Source organism: Sminthopsis crassicaudata, chromosome 5, assembly GCF_048593235.1.
Source record: "Sminthopsis crassicaudata isolate SCR6 chromosome 5, ASM4859323v1, whole genome shotgun sequence".
NCBI classification, from domain to species: domain Eukaryota; kingdom Metazoa; phylum Chordata; class Mammalia; order Dasyuromorphia; family Dasyuridae; genus Sminthopsis; species Sminthopsis crassicaudata.
Genome location: NC_133621.1, coordinates 36,282,141 through 36,299,077, shown reverse-complemented (window position 1 = coordinate 36,299,077; position 16,937 = coordinate 36,282,141). Strand labels below are relative to the sequence as shown.

Below are 16,937 nucleotides of genomic sequence, written 5' to 3'. Positions count from 1 at the left end.
TGTCTGCCATTTTGTCTAATTCTTATCTCTGCCCTCCAAAATTCTTCCACGGAAGTCTTCCCAAAGAACAGGAGACCTTCCCTTAACTCCGTTGGTACTGGGTAAATATCACCAGAGGACACAGATTGGTCATTAGTTATTCCTTGCTCTTACCACATAACAGCCCAAAACTAACATTCACATTGCATTGTGATTTGTCCATTATTTCATTCAGTCCTCAAAACAACCCTTTTAGGTACATTCCAGATTCAACCACTATGTAATGTGTCTGCAATTTATTGACTCACAATCAAACAACTTAATGGAAGAATTTTCTTTTTTTGGACAAAGACTGAGTTCATTGATGTAGGCAATTGCCAGGATGGAACTCTTTCTACAAATGTAGAATGGTGTCTACACTGCAATTTATAGTCTTAGTGATTTGTCACGGGTCACACAGCCTTTATGTGTCAGAGCTGGGATTCAAACCTCAGTTTTCCCAATTTCCTGACTTTAGGAGCAGTTAGATGACAAAGTGGATAGAGTGCCACAGGCTCAGAGTCAGAAAGACTCATCTTCCTAAGTTCAAATCTGGCCTTAGACATTTATTGGCTCTGTGACCTTGTGCAAGTCCTTTAAGTTCTGGCTTTCAGTAGCCAGATAGTTCTCTAAGACTAACATTTTCAGAACAGGGATTGACCATCATTGATAGAGTTTCCTCACTGGAAGTTCCTTCTACTGTAAGAGAGATGGGTGGATGTAGAGGGCCAGGAAGTAAGAATCCATTCCAGGTCTTGAATCAGTAACTTGGCTCACCAAAACTCCCTTTTCTGATTGAAATAGCAGAGAAATCCTTGTTAATATGTGATTAGAAATCTAGCAATTGAAGCAAAATGTAAAACTACTATACAATGGATCAAAGGGCTACCTTTGATCTTAGGACAGGAAAAGCAGCCCACAATGGCGACTAATGGCATTTGGGAGAAAGGTACTTGAGGACATTGGTATGATAAGTTGATGTGTATCTCAACTATTTACATCTGTGTCTAAGTAACCAAGTTCCAGAGCTTACTCATTTATATCTCAGCAGATCTATGCTTGTTAGAAAAAGGTATAGGGACTTCAAAGAGCGTGCTTTGTATCAAGTCTATAAGCATTGGAAGTATATGTATTTGTCTCTCTGATCAATAAACTCTGAAGAGTTCAGATTCAAAACTCTCTCCCCCAGTCCTTCATTTCCACACCCTTCATCTACTGCAGGAGCTGAACTCCAACAGGTGGAGAGGGTAGAGACCAGATTCTTTAGGAAGCTACTGCAATAGTCCAGACAAGAAATGATTAGGGCCTGGATAACTGTGGCACAAGCCAGAGAAAGGGATTGATGCAAGAGATAATGAAGAAGTAGAATCAATGAGACAATGAGAGTGAAGAGATGGAGATGACTCCCATGTAAAATGTACTCAATGGAAGAATGAAAGTACTGTCAGTAGAAACAGAGCGGTAAGAAGGATGGAGGATTTTAGAGGGAAAAACAGTAAGCTCTGTTTGGGATATGTCTGAAATACCCATGGCTTATCCAATGAACCCCAGCAAATTAGGGATTTTTAAAAGCAACATATCTTTGTGAATAATTGTAAAAATGATTAAGCCTATGTAAGTTCCACAGGGGTTCTCAGATTAGCACTGGGCATCCCAACTCCTTTCAGCTTTCTCTACCTTCTAGTGTTTTACACTAAGCTGACAAGAAAAAAAAATACGCATCTCTGTAGAGCAAATAGACTCTTTCCACCAAAGCAACCAAAGCAAAAACAAAGAAAAAGGAAAAGAAAGAAAAGGCAGAACTATACTCAATTTGTTTTGGATGCCATTGCTTATTTTTTTTTTATTGAGATCTTAATTTTATTTTTCTTTAGGCATGTGTTTGTGTTCACCATATCATGAGTCATAGCCGCATTTATAAAGTGCCTTAAGGTTTACAACTTGTTTTATAGATGTTAAACTCATTTAATCCTCACACGGAATCCTTTGTAGGTGGATTATCTAGTTATGACTGAACATTGTATTAAATGCTTTTCAGAACACGACCAAGAATAATCTTTTTTTTTTTTAAACTTTCCAATACTAAATTTCAGAACTCTTATGTTATACCATTCCAGTGAACGAACAGACCTGGTTGTTCAATAACAATTACAGTAGCTGACAGCTGTAAGGTGCTTTAGGGTTTGCAAAATATCTTCCATGTGTTATTTATTCCATAAGGAACTTCACAAGAAGCTTGGAAGGCAGGTAACACAGGTATCAGTCTTCCTACTTTACAGATTTGGAATGGGAGGCTCAGAGAGTGATAACTTGAGCCTGGGCAGCTACTAAGCCCCAGTCAGAGGCAAGGTTTAAACTTCCTGATTTCAGTGTCATTATTCTATCCACTATACCACACTGCTCCCAAATCCATAGCAAGAAGCTAATGCGACTGGAAAACTTCTTGTTGGGCTACTTGACTTGGTTGATCTCCTTTAGTTTCTCTTGTTAAATTGAAAACAACATTTTGAAAACAAGCATTCATCATTCCCTTGACTGAGGCAAATTCCCTCAAGTTTGGAATCGCATTTTTCAAGCGCTGACAAGGGCATTTCAAGAAAAAAAGAAAAAAAGCAGCAAAATCCTCCTTTACTTTTCCATCCAGATAAACAGAAGGTCTAGACTGCCGAGGGGGAAAGATGCCTTTTTACTGACTTTGATGAAGCCAAGAGACTGAATGATTTATAGCTATGACCAACAGCCAGAGAGATGTAAAAGATGCCTTGTGGGGCAAATGGAATAAGTTACTTTCCTAAGAACAGCTTGGATCACAGTTCTGGAGAGCAGAGCAAGGGAAATACCAAGAATGCTGGGTTTTCCTCCATCTACACCTGAACTTCATGGATAAGCAGATGAAATACACAAGAGCCTTTTTTAACTTTTTTAACTAAGCCCCTAACATTTCCCCTCAAATCTCACCAGATGCTCTGTGCTACTTTTACATAATCCAGGTATGAAAAATACAAAGCAGACTCCTTCCATTTGGGAGAGTTTACCTGTAGAAGGGAGAATTTATCATATGATATGGATATTATAGGATGAAGTAGGATAAAGGAAGACAAGTCAGAACTTAAGGCTTTGTTATCAGAGTGCTGGGTGAGGAGAACAGGTAAATGGCTCAAAAGTGTGTGTGTGTGTGTGTGTGTGTGTGTGTGTGTGTGTGTGTGTGTGTGTGTGTGAGAGTTGTGAAGGAATGACCCTGGAGGTCATAGGCAGTCGTGGGAGATTACTGAGCATGGAAGGGTCCAGGTCAGGCTTGTGGTTTAGGAATTTATGCAGGTGGAAGCTGTGGTGGGACAAAGACAGAGATTTCTGCGACTGCTTAAACTTTTTTTTTCCTGAGGCTGGGGTTAAGTGACTTGCCCAGGGTCACACAGTTAAGTGTTAAGTGTCTGAGGCCAGATTTGAACTCGGGTCCTCCTGAATTCAGGGCTGGTGCTCTATCCACTGCGCCACCCAGCTGCCCTCTGCTTAAACTTTTAAAGTATTTCCGACTTCACTAAGCCTTTTAGGACAGCTTGATTGGGTAATTCTGGGACTAGGGATGTACACATTAACCAGAAGCATGAACCAGAGAAGACCACCTAAAAATCTGCTCCAATTCAGCCTATACCATCTTCCCATGGAGAACATAGCCCAAGATCAGTAGTTTTCAATCTTTTCAAGACAAGTACCCTAACATAAAATCATTTTCTTTCTATTCTAACAGTAATACTATTAGAATGTGCTGAGAAAAGAATGACCAAAAAGCCCCTATAAATTCTATGGCATTTCAATTTGAATTGTAGTTAATTAGTCATGGCAATGTCTATACACATTTTTTTTAAAAAGAGTAACATATATATAGAATATACTATTTATCCAGTGTGCAGAAAATTTATTTGTTAAGTAAAGATTAAAATGTCAATTTTGGGAATATATAGATTCATAGATGCTTTATGGCAATCCCACACATTCATTTCCTCTTTCTCCTAGATGGCCCACAGGTTGAAAATCTTAATTCTTTAACCAAAAACATTGTAGTAGTTTTGTCTGCCAGCACTTACCGAGGGGCCTTTACTTCCTAGATTTCCTCGTTCTCCTTTTGTGCCAGGATCCCCTCTTGGACCCTAGATAAATAGAAATGGAGAATTATTGCCCTCCAAATAGAAAAGACCTTCAAAACAGAAAAGCTTTACCTAAAACACCAAGGAATAAAGCTAAATCCAATTAAATCCAATCTCACACTCTCACTCATTCTTGTTTTTTCTCAGAATATGATATAACTCCTTTGAACTCTGACATACTGGCACTATATGGAAACCAATCTATATGCCAAAGTGTCAGTGATTTGCAGAAAAAAAATAATGAGGTCACACTGAGCAAAAATTTTCTGGACTTATTCTACCTAACTTCCATTATAGAAAGCATTTTCATACTCCAAGCATGGAAGAGTTGTTTGGTTGGATTTGTTTTGAATGGTTACATTATTCTTTTAAAAATTCTGATGGAAAATAAAATTTCTAAACATTTAAAGGGCTATAAAAATTCCCAAAGTGATATTACCTATAATAAAATAAGGCAGGAATTAACTGTAGTACTGAATAATTATAGTATACTGAATAATAAGTTATTATTATATGATATAATTATAATAACAATACCTGCTAATTCATGTATAATACCATGCATTGGCTGTTCCTCAGACTTGGAGAGGATTCTTCCCTTATTTCTACTTCTTTGAATACTTTTATGTCACATTAGCTCAAGTACTATTTTCAACACAAAACCTTTTCTCCTCTCCCCAGAGGCTGGGACCATGCTCCTTCCCTATCAGTCTGCACCTATTTCATATATACTTCCATTGAGGCTTGCTACCCCTTCCAAGAGATGTCAACTCCTTAAGGGCTCCTTGTTCCTTATATTACAAATGTCCAGCATTATGTCTTTCATCTAATAAAGACTTGAGAATGTTTGATGATTGACACTGCTTTGTTATTACTTTTGTGTTAATAGAGAGATGCTTCAATTTAAAAGTTTATCAGAATTGTGATGCAGAAGATATCATAGAGCAATAGGATGTGTCGAGTAGAAGAGGGTCAGGGATTCCACTGAGAATTTTCTACTAACCCCAGTTACCCACTATTTTCATTTGAATCCAACTCAATCTGGTTCAACAAATCTTCAGTAAAACACTTACTATGTGTTAAACACTGTCCTAGGTGCCGCAGGAAAAATAGAGTAAATAACAAATAGTCTTTGCCCTAAGGGACGTTAAGAAAAACTTCCTTTATTAGGGAGAATATCTTGAAAAACGTTCAGAAAAAAGTCAATCAATTTAAAATACTGGGGTTCAAGAAAAAAAAAAAAGGTGTTTTTATTTATTTATTTTTTACTGCTATGAAATCCTTTGAGAAAATAAAAATAAATCAGAGAGATTTTGTCCAATTCAAAAGAACAACTCTGCTGGTGAATAATTATGCGAGTGAAATTTTTTGGGGGGAAAAGGCAATTTTTCCCAAGAAAGCAACTTTTCCTCAAGCTTTCAAAGATAAGGGTGCTTTTTATAGGAAAAACATGTTACTGCTTCTTGCATTTTGGCCCTGTTTTTTTTTTTTTGTATGTTCTCATTAAATCCAAATCTTTGTGTATTTTTTAAACTTGTCTTATATTCTAACTAACTGATGCAGGCAAATTTTGCCCTTTGGCCCATTCTTTGTTCTCTCTCTAAGCGGTATCAGCCTCTTCCCTTGTAAGGAAAAAACTGTCCTGCTTCCAAGATGATTAAATCCCAAGTAACAGAACCAAAGCTGCCACAGACATCATTTCTCTGGAGGACACAGCTTGTTCTCACACTGTACTTGAAGCAATTCTTTCCGACACCAACAGCCAGTTCTTCTATTTGCTGCCTTTGGATCCGTGATACTGAACTCCTGCTGAGCAACACTACATGTGTTCCCAACAAGTTCCCAATCTAGAGTTTTCTTGGCCCACCTGAAATAAATGCTCAGATATAGTAAAACCAGCTCTCTACTTGCCATCATCTCCGAGTATATTAGGAAACACTTGGATGGCTAACTGATGCAGTAAATGGTACTGGATTTGAAGTCAGGTAGAACTGAGTTCAAATTCTGCCACAGACTGTGACTTCTGGGATATAAGTCCCTGGACCTTAGTTGTCCCATCTACAATGTAGGGTTAATAACAGCACCTACCTCACAGGATTGTTGTGAGGTCCAAGTGAAATATTTTCTGACAAGTGCTTCACAAATATTCAAATGCTATTTAAATGTTAAAAAACAATTAAAAACTTCAGACACTTAATACTTCCTAGCTGTGTGACCCTGGGCAAGTCACTTAACCCCAACTGCCTCAGCAAAAAATAAAAACTTCAAGTGATCTGAATATATATATATATATATATATATATATGTATATATATATATACACATATATATATACATATATGTATATATATATATACACATATATATATACATATATATATATATATTTATGATCAGAGATTGAGAACTAGAAGGTCCTGTAGAGATGACCTAGAGCCAGCCCCCTCATTTTATCAGAGAAGGAAATTGAGACCTAAAACATTTAAGTGACTTGCTCAAAATCATATAGCTAGTAAATGGCAGAGATAAGGTTTGAATCCAGGTTCTCTGGTTCCAAAACCAGGACTCCTTCCCGTCTCTACATCTGATCTCCAATCAGAACTTAGTCCTGACGGTTTCTATTCATTGGGCCAAGACCCAGAGTAAGGATTTCAAGAGCCTTACAAATCTGTTCAAGGAAACAGTAGCCACAATAATCCCCCTGCAACTGGAGATACGTCCATCCCAAGTCCACTTTTCCACCTCTCTTAATGTGAAATATTAACAGTTTCTATCTTGGCCATAAATTTTCATTTCTTAACTGGAATACATCTACTTAAAGATGTCAATCAGTGGTTTACCTCAGGTCCTTTTAATCCCAATGCCCCTTGATGACCATCCAGACCAGAAACTCCATTAATCCCCTAGAATAAAAGAAGAGAGATTTGGTTAGACTCTCACAAGACCAAAATTTTGACTCATCTATGAGAACGATGAAATGTGTGGCTTTGTTATTAAAATGTGCGTAGTGAATCATTCATCACAGGGTAGTGCAAAGAAATGAATTTCCTGTACATGTTCAAAGCATATTTTTCTTAGCCAAATCCTGTAAAAAATCCATGCAAAAAAAGTTGACTAAGTTGAATGAGCCCAGTCATTCTCTGACAGCCCTGCTCAAGAGTCATAAGTTGGACAGGAAGAGGGAGAAGAAAATGTCCTGTACCATCTATCAACTGGAATACTGGTCTCTGAATAATGAGGTCTTAGGAATAGCTGAAGGGCAGAGACCATGGTCCAAAGGTACTGTCAAATAATTCAACATTAGACATAGACATGAACAGACATGGTTTTATTAATGGAAGTGATGGTAAAGAAGATGAATTCCTCTTCGAACCCTAACGACACTTAAAGTCTCTCCATGGGATTTACAGATGAAAGATCCTATTAGAATGTGATCTCCTGGGGACAGAAACTGTCTTGCTTTTCTCTTTGTCTCTCTAGCACTTAGCAAAGTTTTTTTCCCCATCAGTGTCCTCCCTCCCTCCTTTCCTTCCTTAAGTCCTTCAAGACTGAAAATCATCATGCCCAACATAGCTTATCTAATTTCTTCAAGTATTTCAATATATTTTAAAGAACTGATACTTCTCATTCCTTATGGAAATACCTGAGAGTGATGGAATTAAACTGGGAAAATGGAAAAATTATTTAACACTAACAATTTTGGGCACAAAATTTTATTTGCGTGGTCAATCATTTACACACCTGCACAGAATTTCAGAGGCACTGATGAGAGGGTCTCACTAATGAGAACAGCTTGTGGATCTCTGTGGATGCTCCTTCAGCCTCCAACATTAGTTAAGCCCATATCCTGAATCCCGTCACAAGTGACTAATTTCTTCACAGAAACTCCCTTGAATTTCTACTTTCAATCTCTCTCTCCTTGAGGGATTTCAATCTCCTAAGCTGTCCACCCTGACCCAGTCCCCTTCATTTCTATTGCAAATATCCCTCCCATCTCTATAGGAACTTCATCCTAAACACTTTCCCTTAATGGATGCTTGAGTAACACACAAACCAATTCTCATCCTGAATAGATTTCTAGTCTATAATGATGTAGGAAGATTACTCGCTGCTTCTCTGGCCACCAATTCTGAGCTGCTCCATGCCAATGTAAACACAGCTCAACTCACACCAGGCTGCTACATAAAATGTAATTTTTTTAATCAGCCTTTAATTTTGGACTAAGATAAATCCCACCATGAAAGCTGCACAGTCTGTAATTCACAGAGAGATGCAATGTGAATCACTGCCACTTACAGCGATAACATAATTTGGGCCACAGTTTACATGAATGTGTAAATGGCAGCTATGAAATTTAGAATTTTATCCCATTCTTTTTAAAAATCTTGTTTTATTTCATATTTGCCCTGAGAAAATTTATTTAGGGCTTCAGAAGCATAGAAAGAAAAAAACCACTTGAATAAACTGGCTCAGACTTCCAACTGAAATCAAATAAGACTCAATTTTAACTAAAGATTCCTAATTTTTTTATTCCTAGTTTAATTATTAGTTTAATTAGTTTAATTCCTAGTTTTCCTAGTTCAAAAAATTTTGTGACTTATATGTTTCAGGAAATTTAGCCTGATCTTCCTTTGAAATCTGAAGTCAAATACATTTCTTCAGATTTTATTTTCAAAGATTCTATTTTGCTGTCAAGATATTTTAGTATTTCTATATCATATTTGAAAATGAGAGCCAGGAGAATAGCTGAATAAATTGTGGTATATGAATGTTATGGAATATTGTTGTTCTGTAAGAAATGACCAGCAGGATGATTTCAGAAAGACTTACATGAACTGATGCTGAGTGAAATGAGCAGGACCACGAGATCATTATATACTTCAACAACAATACTATATGAGGATCAATTCTGATGGACGTGGCCATCTTAAATGAGATGAACCAAATAAGTTCCATTTATTCAATAATGAATAGAACCAGCTACACCCAGTGAAAGAACTCTGGGAAATGAGTGTGAACCACTACCTAGCATTTTCAATCCCTCTGTTTTTGTCTGCTTCCACTTTTTGATTTCCTTCTCAGGGTAATTTTACATTATTTCCAAGTTTGATTCTTCTTGTGCAGCAAAATAACTGTATGAATATGTATACATATATTGTATTTAACATATACTTTAACATATTTAACATGTATTATTCTACCTGCCATCTGGGGGAGAGAGTGGGGGGGGAAGGAGGGAAAAAGTTGGAACAGAAGATTTCTGCAATTGTCAGTGCTGAAAAATTACCCGTGCATATATCTTGTAAATAAAAAAAACCATATAATATACATATTATAAATATATCTTGTAAATAAAAAGCTATAATAAAAAAAAGAAAATGAGAGCCAGACATTCCTTAGCCATTATATTATGCTGACAAGAGTTTTACATTATGTTTCTTTTCTTTCTTTTTTTTTTTTTCCCTGAGGCTGGGGTTAAGTGACTCGCCCAGGGTCACACAGCTAGGAAGTGTTAAATGTCTGAGACCAGATTTGAACTCGGGTCCTCCTGAATTCAAGGCTGGTGCTCTATCCACTGTGCCACCTACATACCCCTTACATTATGTTTCTACACTGGGCAGCAATAAGGTACATCATATTGCTAAATAGCTATGATGAAAGAGACTCCCAAGCCTCCCTTCTATTCCCCCAAAGACTCTTCATGTGGGTCCCCACAACTCCTCTTTAGTAACTTTCCACTGCCACCTTTGATGGCATCAAAAAGCATATGCTGAGAGTAGGAGTAGGAAGGAGCAGAAAGACCAAGTAACTCTCTCTGCTCTCTAAGTATCTGGAGAACTTGGATTTTTTTCTCCCCCATCTGGTCCCTGGGTCAACCTTCCTGAATTGACTCAGTTATCACTTGGCTAATATTTCTAATATAATACTGAATAGTAATGGTGATAGTGGGCAACCTTGTTGCCCTGATCTTATTGGGAATGGTTCTAGTTTGTCCCCATCACATATGATGCTTGCTGATGGTTTGAAATAGATGCCACCGATCATTTTAAGGAAAACTACTTATTTCCAACACTCTCTAGTGTTTTAAATAGGGATGGGTTTAGATTTTGTCAAAGGCTTTTTCTGTAACTATAGAGATAATCACATGATTTTTGTTAGTTTGGTTATTGATATAGTCAATTTGCTAATAATTTTCCTAATATTAAACCAGCCTCAGCTATCACCTGGTTGTGTCCCCAGAAACAAGTCTACTTAGCCTTCCTTCAATTCTGGACAGACAGATTTCCTGTGAGTGGCATCTTTCTGGTTCCCAATCTTCACCTGGGCTCTGTATGCTTCTTTATTCTGTGCTACAGCCATTTTTTTAGGGGTTGATTTTCTGAGTTTATTAGAGCATTGGACTTGGGAGCTATAAAGACCTGGGTGTAGATCTTGCTTTATAAATTCACCGGCCACGTAACCCTATAAGTCTCAGCCTTTTCGTGTTTCAATTTCCTCTACTGTAAAATGAAAAGGGAACAAATATTTTTCAATGTCTACCATGCACCAGCCATGTGGTGCTAAGTACGAATATTAAAGTGCTTTTATTTGATCCTCACCTGGAAGGTGCAATTATTATGCTCATGTTACAGGGAAGGAAACAGAGGCAGGCAGATATGTCTTGGGGCATAATTGACCTGCCCAGAGTCACACAATCATGAGTGTCTATCGATGGATTTAAACTACAGTCTCTGTTACTGTAACTCAGTTACCTGGCAACCTTTAAAGTTCCTTCCATGGATTTTATGAAGGCTCTGTGTGTCCCTGTTTCTAAAAACAGTCATTCAACTCTTATGTTACCCAACAGGAGATATAAGGAAGTTGTTCTCCATGTTTATGTGCTCTTTTCATCATGAGTTGGCTCATCCATATTTTACTGTTTGAACAATGGGGGAAAGTCTATGCTGTGGAAAGGTGTGAAAGGATGACATTACCTGTGGGCCTCTTGGTCCTCGTCGGCCATGTATTGGCTAAAGTGGGGAAAAACAAAGCAGAAATAACCCCCAAAAGGGTACTGTAAATAAAAATATATACAGAATAAAATATGCATATATACATCATACAGACATGTGTGTACAACCATAAATATGCACACACAGCCATATACACATGTATACACTCCACGAGTATACATCCAAAAACAAGTGATTGTTCATACACAAGGCAGAAGTGCATAATTCAAATTCTCATGTGAGCATACATATACATGCACTTGCACGTTTACATACATATATATGAACAGAGTTTTAACCTACACTTCTAATCTGGACCAATTGGACTAGTTTACTCTTCATAAAGTAACCAGCCCCTTCCAGGGACTCGTTCCGTTGATGGCACTTCATGTGGATCTGAATGGCTCAGCCCACTGTTATTCGGAACTTTCAAGCTCCAGAGATCCCCCAGACTCAGTCTGCCTTACAACTGAAATCACAAGGATGCCCAACTCTATTTAGCTTCCATATTTCTTGAAGTGGATTGAATACAGCCACAGGTGTTCTGGGGCAACGTTTCCAGATAGAACCTAACCATTCAGGTATGTTGTGATAACATGGGCCCATGTTACAGAATCCTGGGATCATCAACCTAGAGCCAAGGGAACTTAAAAGAACTGCCTAATTTTACAGTTGAGATAAATGATACAAGGAAAGATTAAGTGATTGACCCAACTTCATACAGGCATTGGAGCAGGGCTCAGATCTAGGTTTTCTATTTCCTTTGGAGATATTTTCCCATTTCCCCTATTTTCCCATCCTACAGTTATCACTGACCAACTTTTTCCAAATTAGACCATGGAGTGTTTTTGTGCTTAAATCATATTGGGAAAACTTGGAAATGCTGGTTTCAGGAGTATATGAGTATGAATGGTCCTTGGATAAAAGAGTTTGGGGACAATTTAAAAAAATGAAGGAAATTTAACTTTTTCACATTTAAAAATGTCACACAAAATGAATATTTGTTGGTAGGTACACAATTTCCTATTTGATGTTTAGAAGAAGAAAAGTATCTATTGCACTACAATGTTCCTGGAGAACATTCCTCCTGTTCCCTTTATGAGGGCCACCATCTACGATTTTTAAAATTCTTTTACAATTCTTTTAAAAATCCATTTTAGCCACTAGTCCCTCCTCACTCCACTTTTTACTGGAACTGTTCATGACTTGCAAAATTGACTGAGGCAGATTTCATCTCTTTTTATTTCATCAGGCTAACGGCCAAATAAACTCAATTATCGATGCCGTGTCCAAAGGCAGCAAGCCAGAGAGAAATGGATGATCAGCCAAGGGCTTGGAGAATCATGCACAGCAGATAATCAGTCCCTGAATAACTGAGCTTTGCCTACATTGGCTCGCTGTAGATTGGCAGGTAGGAGGTGATAGTGATTGAGGTGGGAGGAAGGTGGCCAAACTTCTTCCATTTTATCCAAAGTAATATAACTTGCTTCACTGGAAAAACAAAACAAACCAACACAATTCTGAGAAAGGAGCCAATGAAGACAACCAGAGGACTTAAAACTGCTGTCCAGCCATATAGATTTACCTCTTCTAAGAGGCTTCAAAGGGTTTGCTACCGATACCCTCATTCTGGCTTCGGACTAACGCTAAGGCTCTTAGTGGAAATAACTTTAATGGCTAATGTTTCTAGAAAACTTTACACATGCAAATCTCATCTGAACCTCTCTACCACACAATGCAGCAAGTACTTCAGAGGCTCAGAAAAGCATCTTGTACACTGGGTTCTACTGGCCTTAATTCAACTAACCAGGTTCTAAAAAGAAAGGCAAGGAATGAAATCATGTGTCACATCTGCATAGCACCAGTCATAATCATGGGCAGAATGGGTAGCCACCTCCATGCTCTGATAGAAGGATTTCTGGGAAGAACTCTTGGGTCCCCAGTGTCTTCCCTTCCTGAATTATAGTAATTCCCAGTCATGGGAAATTCATACCTTGAAAGTCTTTTAATATTCAAGAGCCTCTTATTAAAATATAAATATCCCTGCGACGTGGGATACCTTCAGCTTAAATTACAACCGACAGCAGGGCTCAGAGGGAAGGGGTCATGGTACAGGTGATTTAAGAGATGGGTAGAAAAGGAGAAAGCTTCAGGAAGAGGAAAAAAGAAGACAGATTGGACCCCAGATGTGACTCCAACACTTATTATCTCTAAGACCCTGGATCAGTCTCAATGAATTTCAGCCTGCTCAGACTAGGACAAATCCCCCTTTCCTTAACTATGCACAATTTTACTAGATCCTTATAGTACCTTTAATAGTTTTTAATAAAAAGTTTTCAATAAACCCCAGTGGGTCTCTATCACCTCCAGAATCAAAGGCAAAATGATCTGTTTGACCCCCCTGGCTGGAAGGCTTTCCTTTCTCATTTCTACCTACTGGTTCCCTGATTTCCTTCAAATTTCAACTAAAATCTGATCTACAGAAAGCCTTTGCCAACCTCTCTGCACTCTAGTGCTTTCTCTCCCTTTAATTATACTGTATAGCTTATTTGTACATGTTTAATTGCTTGTTGTATTCCCCCTTAGGCTGTGAACTGGTTGAGAGCAGGGACTATTTTATGAATTTTTTTGTTTTGTTTTGTTTTCCCAGCACTTAGCACAGCATCGGGTACTAATTGGTGCTTAATAAATAGTTAGTGACCATTCTTGACAGAACTAAGACTCTGAGTCTCCCAGCCCTAGACTTGGTTCAAAGTCATACCAGAATGGGTAATCCTAGCTTCCTACCAAGGAGAAAAGTATAAGAGATTAAGTGCCTGAGAATATGGATGGGAAACCTGAAAAGAATACTTCAATTTTTTTGCTGCCAAGTGACTCAGATCTTTAGGATTCATACTGTTCTACTAGCATCCAAGTATGACTGCATTAAGTCCTGGAACATCTGCAGAGATTTGGGACTCCAGATCATGAGAAAAAGCAATCATTCCTTCAGATAGAAAATGTCAACTCTAATCACACTCTGTCTAAGGAGCAAACCCATTCATATTCCTGCTTTGTTCTGCTCAGCCTAGCTGGATGAAAAGGTCAGTGCATGATGAACGGGCCTTTCCACCCTAGTTAGAAGTAAAACCTGCCCTTTGACAGCACATCACAGATGCCCTTCAGCATCTGCCGTGGAGTTCAGCGCTGCCTCTTTGCTGAAGAGTTTCTTTCAGGTTAGTCTCCCATTCATCTCAGGCACTGCTATGTGATAATCAGGGCTGTCCCCTTTCCTCCACTGCAATGCCTTCCTGCTGGAGGCAACGCAGCAAAAAATATCACTTCCATTGGTCCTTGCCACTTGTATCAGTGTGGTTCATCAGGAACTTGGGGATTCCAGACCCCATTTTTCTCCACAAATAGCTAACACAATGGAGTCCCTTTTTAGAATCCTAACTCAGTCTTGCACTTGGATATCAGATGTGACATGACGCCTAAAGAAGGCCTAGGAGAAGCAGTCGACAATGATGCTCCTTGAGGGAGCTATCACTTCTACAAGATCAGTCTTACCCTTTCCCATAAGCCATGTGATAGTCCTTATGGACAATATTCTTTAAGATGAAAATGTTTTCCAGGGGTATGTAAGAGAGTCCCACCCTTTATAATGTGAGAAGATTAGCTAACACTATTTTATCCATAGCTCTATTAAAGTAGCATTAATGAAATGTATTTTTCCAGAGGCCAATAAATTCTGAACATTTCAGACTTTTTCCCCTTTCTCCCTCCCCACTTTGAATCCATTTTCTTTGCCACGCAGAGAGGACTGAATTCTCAGAGTATATGAGGATGTTTTTCTCTTGAGATCATGAGATCAGTCCCATTATCATCTGACTGAGGAAGGAATCAAACTGAGACCCATGGACTTAAATGAATAAAAATCAGGCCCAATTTTAAAATATTTACTTAGGAAGGGGGCTCTGGAAATAAACTAAAGAGTGCTAGAGAATAACATCAGAAAGAATGAATCTAATTTAGGATCTGTTATGAAATGTAAAAATTTACAGGCACCTCATTAATCATGTTTTTTATTACAAAATCTCCTTCCTTGGCCCTTTTACAGTCTTTGTGTTTTACCAGTCAAGGGCAGGCTTTGTTTCAGTTTACCCCACGTATTAAGGCCTGAACGTTAATGCAGCGCAAGAAAACAAAATGAATTTGGCAGACATCTACATCTGGAGATGTTCCGAGGGATCTGGAGTGGCACAGGGTAGAGAATGATGGATTTGGGATGCCCCACTCTGCTACATGTTACCTATGTGAACTTGGACAGAACACTTATCTTCTCTGAGCCTGTTTCCTCATCTGTAAAATAGGGGTATGGGACAAAATGACATTTCCTTCCCTTCTGCTTCTAAGTCTGTCATTCAGCTTGAGTCAGAGTCCTATCTCGGGTCAGGGTCTAGATTGCTTCCTACTCTAGCCTGCTGAGAAGAGGATGCCTTCCGAGACCTACTGAAGATGCCCGATGTCACCAGGTCGAGAGGATGCCCCTGAAGATCTAGTGTTATTGTCAGAGCCACCACCACCACTCCAGGCTGGCCAAGCCAGCAAGTCATCATGGAAGCACCCAAGTCCCTGCCCCGCCGTCACCCCCAAGACCAGCAGGAAGTTGGGTCTTGGGTGTAGGTGGATTCTTACTGTGTCTCCTCGGGAGCCCGGAGATCCTGGTATTCCTGGCTGTCCACGCCTTCCCTGCCAAGGAAACGAGCAGTTTCATTTTAGGACAAGTGCAAACATTTTTTATACCTCTCCCTCTTTGGATGAATTTATAGGAAACCCGAGAAGCCAGTAGAGTCAAACGTGAGCGACAGAGAGAAATCCTTCCCTTTTGCATCACATTCCAATGACCATTAATCATATCTTTCTTTTGGGAAATGAGGAACAGACACTATATATATCTATATTTATATGTATATATATATATATATATATATATATGTGTGTGTGTGTGTGTGTGTGTGTGTGTATATATATACATACTAATGAGATGACTCCATCTGTTCTCATCTCTCTGGCACATAGCATATCATATTTAAAATTAAATCTATCCATTAAGTCCTTACAAGAATTTTATTGCCATTTATTGGTAATGAAATATGTTGCACATTGGTCATTAATATGATCATTTTTTTTGGCTTCCTCTATGTGGTTTATACATCGGTCATCCAGGATTCAGGCCTTTGGCTAAATCACTATAGTGACTAATACACCACTGATTAACATCTCAGAATAGGGTCCTTCCAAAATCCAAAAGGAGGGAGGCAAAGTAGTTTATCTGTCTATCTGACCATTCACAACTCTAGGAAGAATTATGAAAATAAGTCTTCAATAAAGAGAAATGGTGGCTAGAAACTAGTCCATTTTAAAAATCCTTAAGCAAGGATAGAATTCTTAAACTCAAAAATCTAGTGGGAATCTGTCACTATTAAGTTTGTCAGAGAGATTTATCTTGAGCATCTGAAGAGTCAACATTTCCCAATTCATACTATTCATATCACAAGAAGAATATTTCTTTCTTTTACAGTGTGCTTCTCCAGTGTGTTGGGAGACAAGAGATCTCCCCTATTGGAGTCAGTTCTATCAATTATTCCTCAAGAGATATTCCCATTCATCAGACAAGTATACCAAGTGAAGGTTCAGTAAGACATTTACTCCCAAAGGAAGAATCAAAAATGGACATTTGAACTTCTGGATTCCACTAGACCGATTTAACAGTGACCTTCCAGCTATTCCATAGTTAGAT

The 16,937-nt window shown here is 38.5% G+C and overlaps 1 protein-coding gene across 1 annotated transcript in view; it reads right to left on the bottom strand.

The window, feature by feature from the left end:
• LOC141544559 (collagen alpha-6(VI) chain-like) overlaps nucleotides 1–16,937 on the bottom strand; it is a 126,418-nt gene that overhangs the window by 44,252 nt on the left and 65,229 nt on the right. Inside the window, exons 20-23 of the mRNA XM_074270899.1 lie at nucleotides 15,833–15,886; nucleotides 11,138–11,173; nucleotides 7,004–7,066; nucleotides 4,104–4,166 (exon numbers count right to left, since the gene is read on the bottom strand). Of these exons, the coding sequence (XP_074127000.1) occupies nucleotides 4,104–4,166; nucleotides 7,004–7,066; nucleotides 11,138–11,173; nucleotides 15,833–15,886 (216 nt within the window). The remainder of the gene's footprint in view (nucleotides 1–4,103; nucleotides 4,167–7,003; nucleotides 7,067–11,137; nucleotides 11,174–15,832; nucleotides 15,887–16,937) is intronic.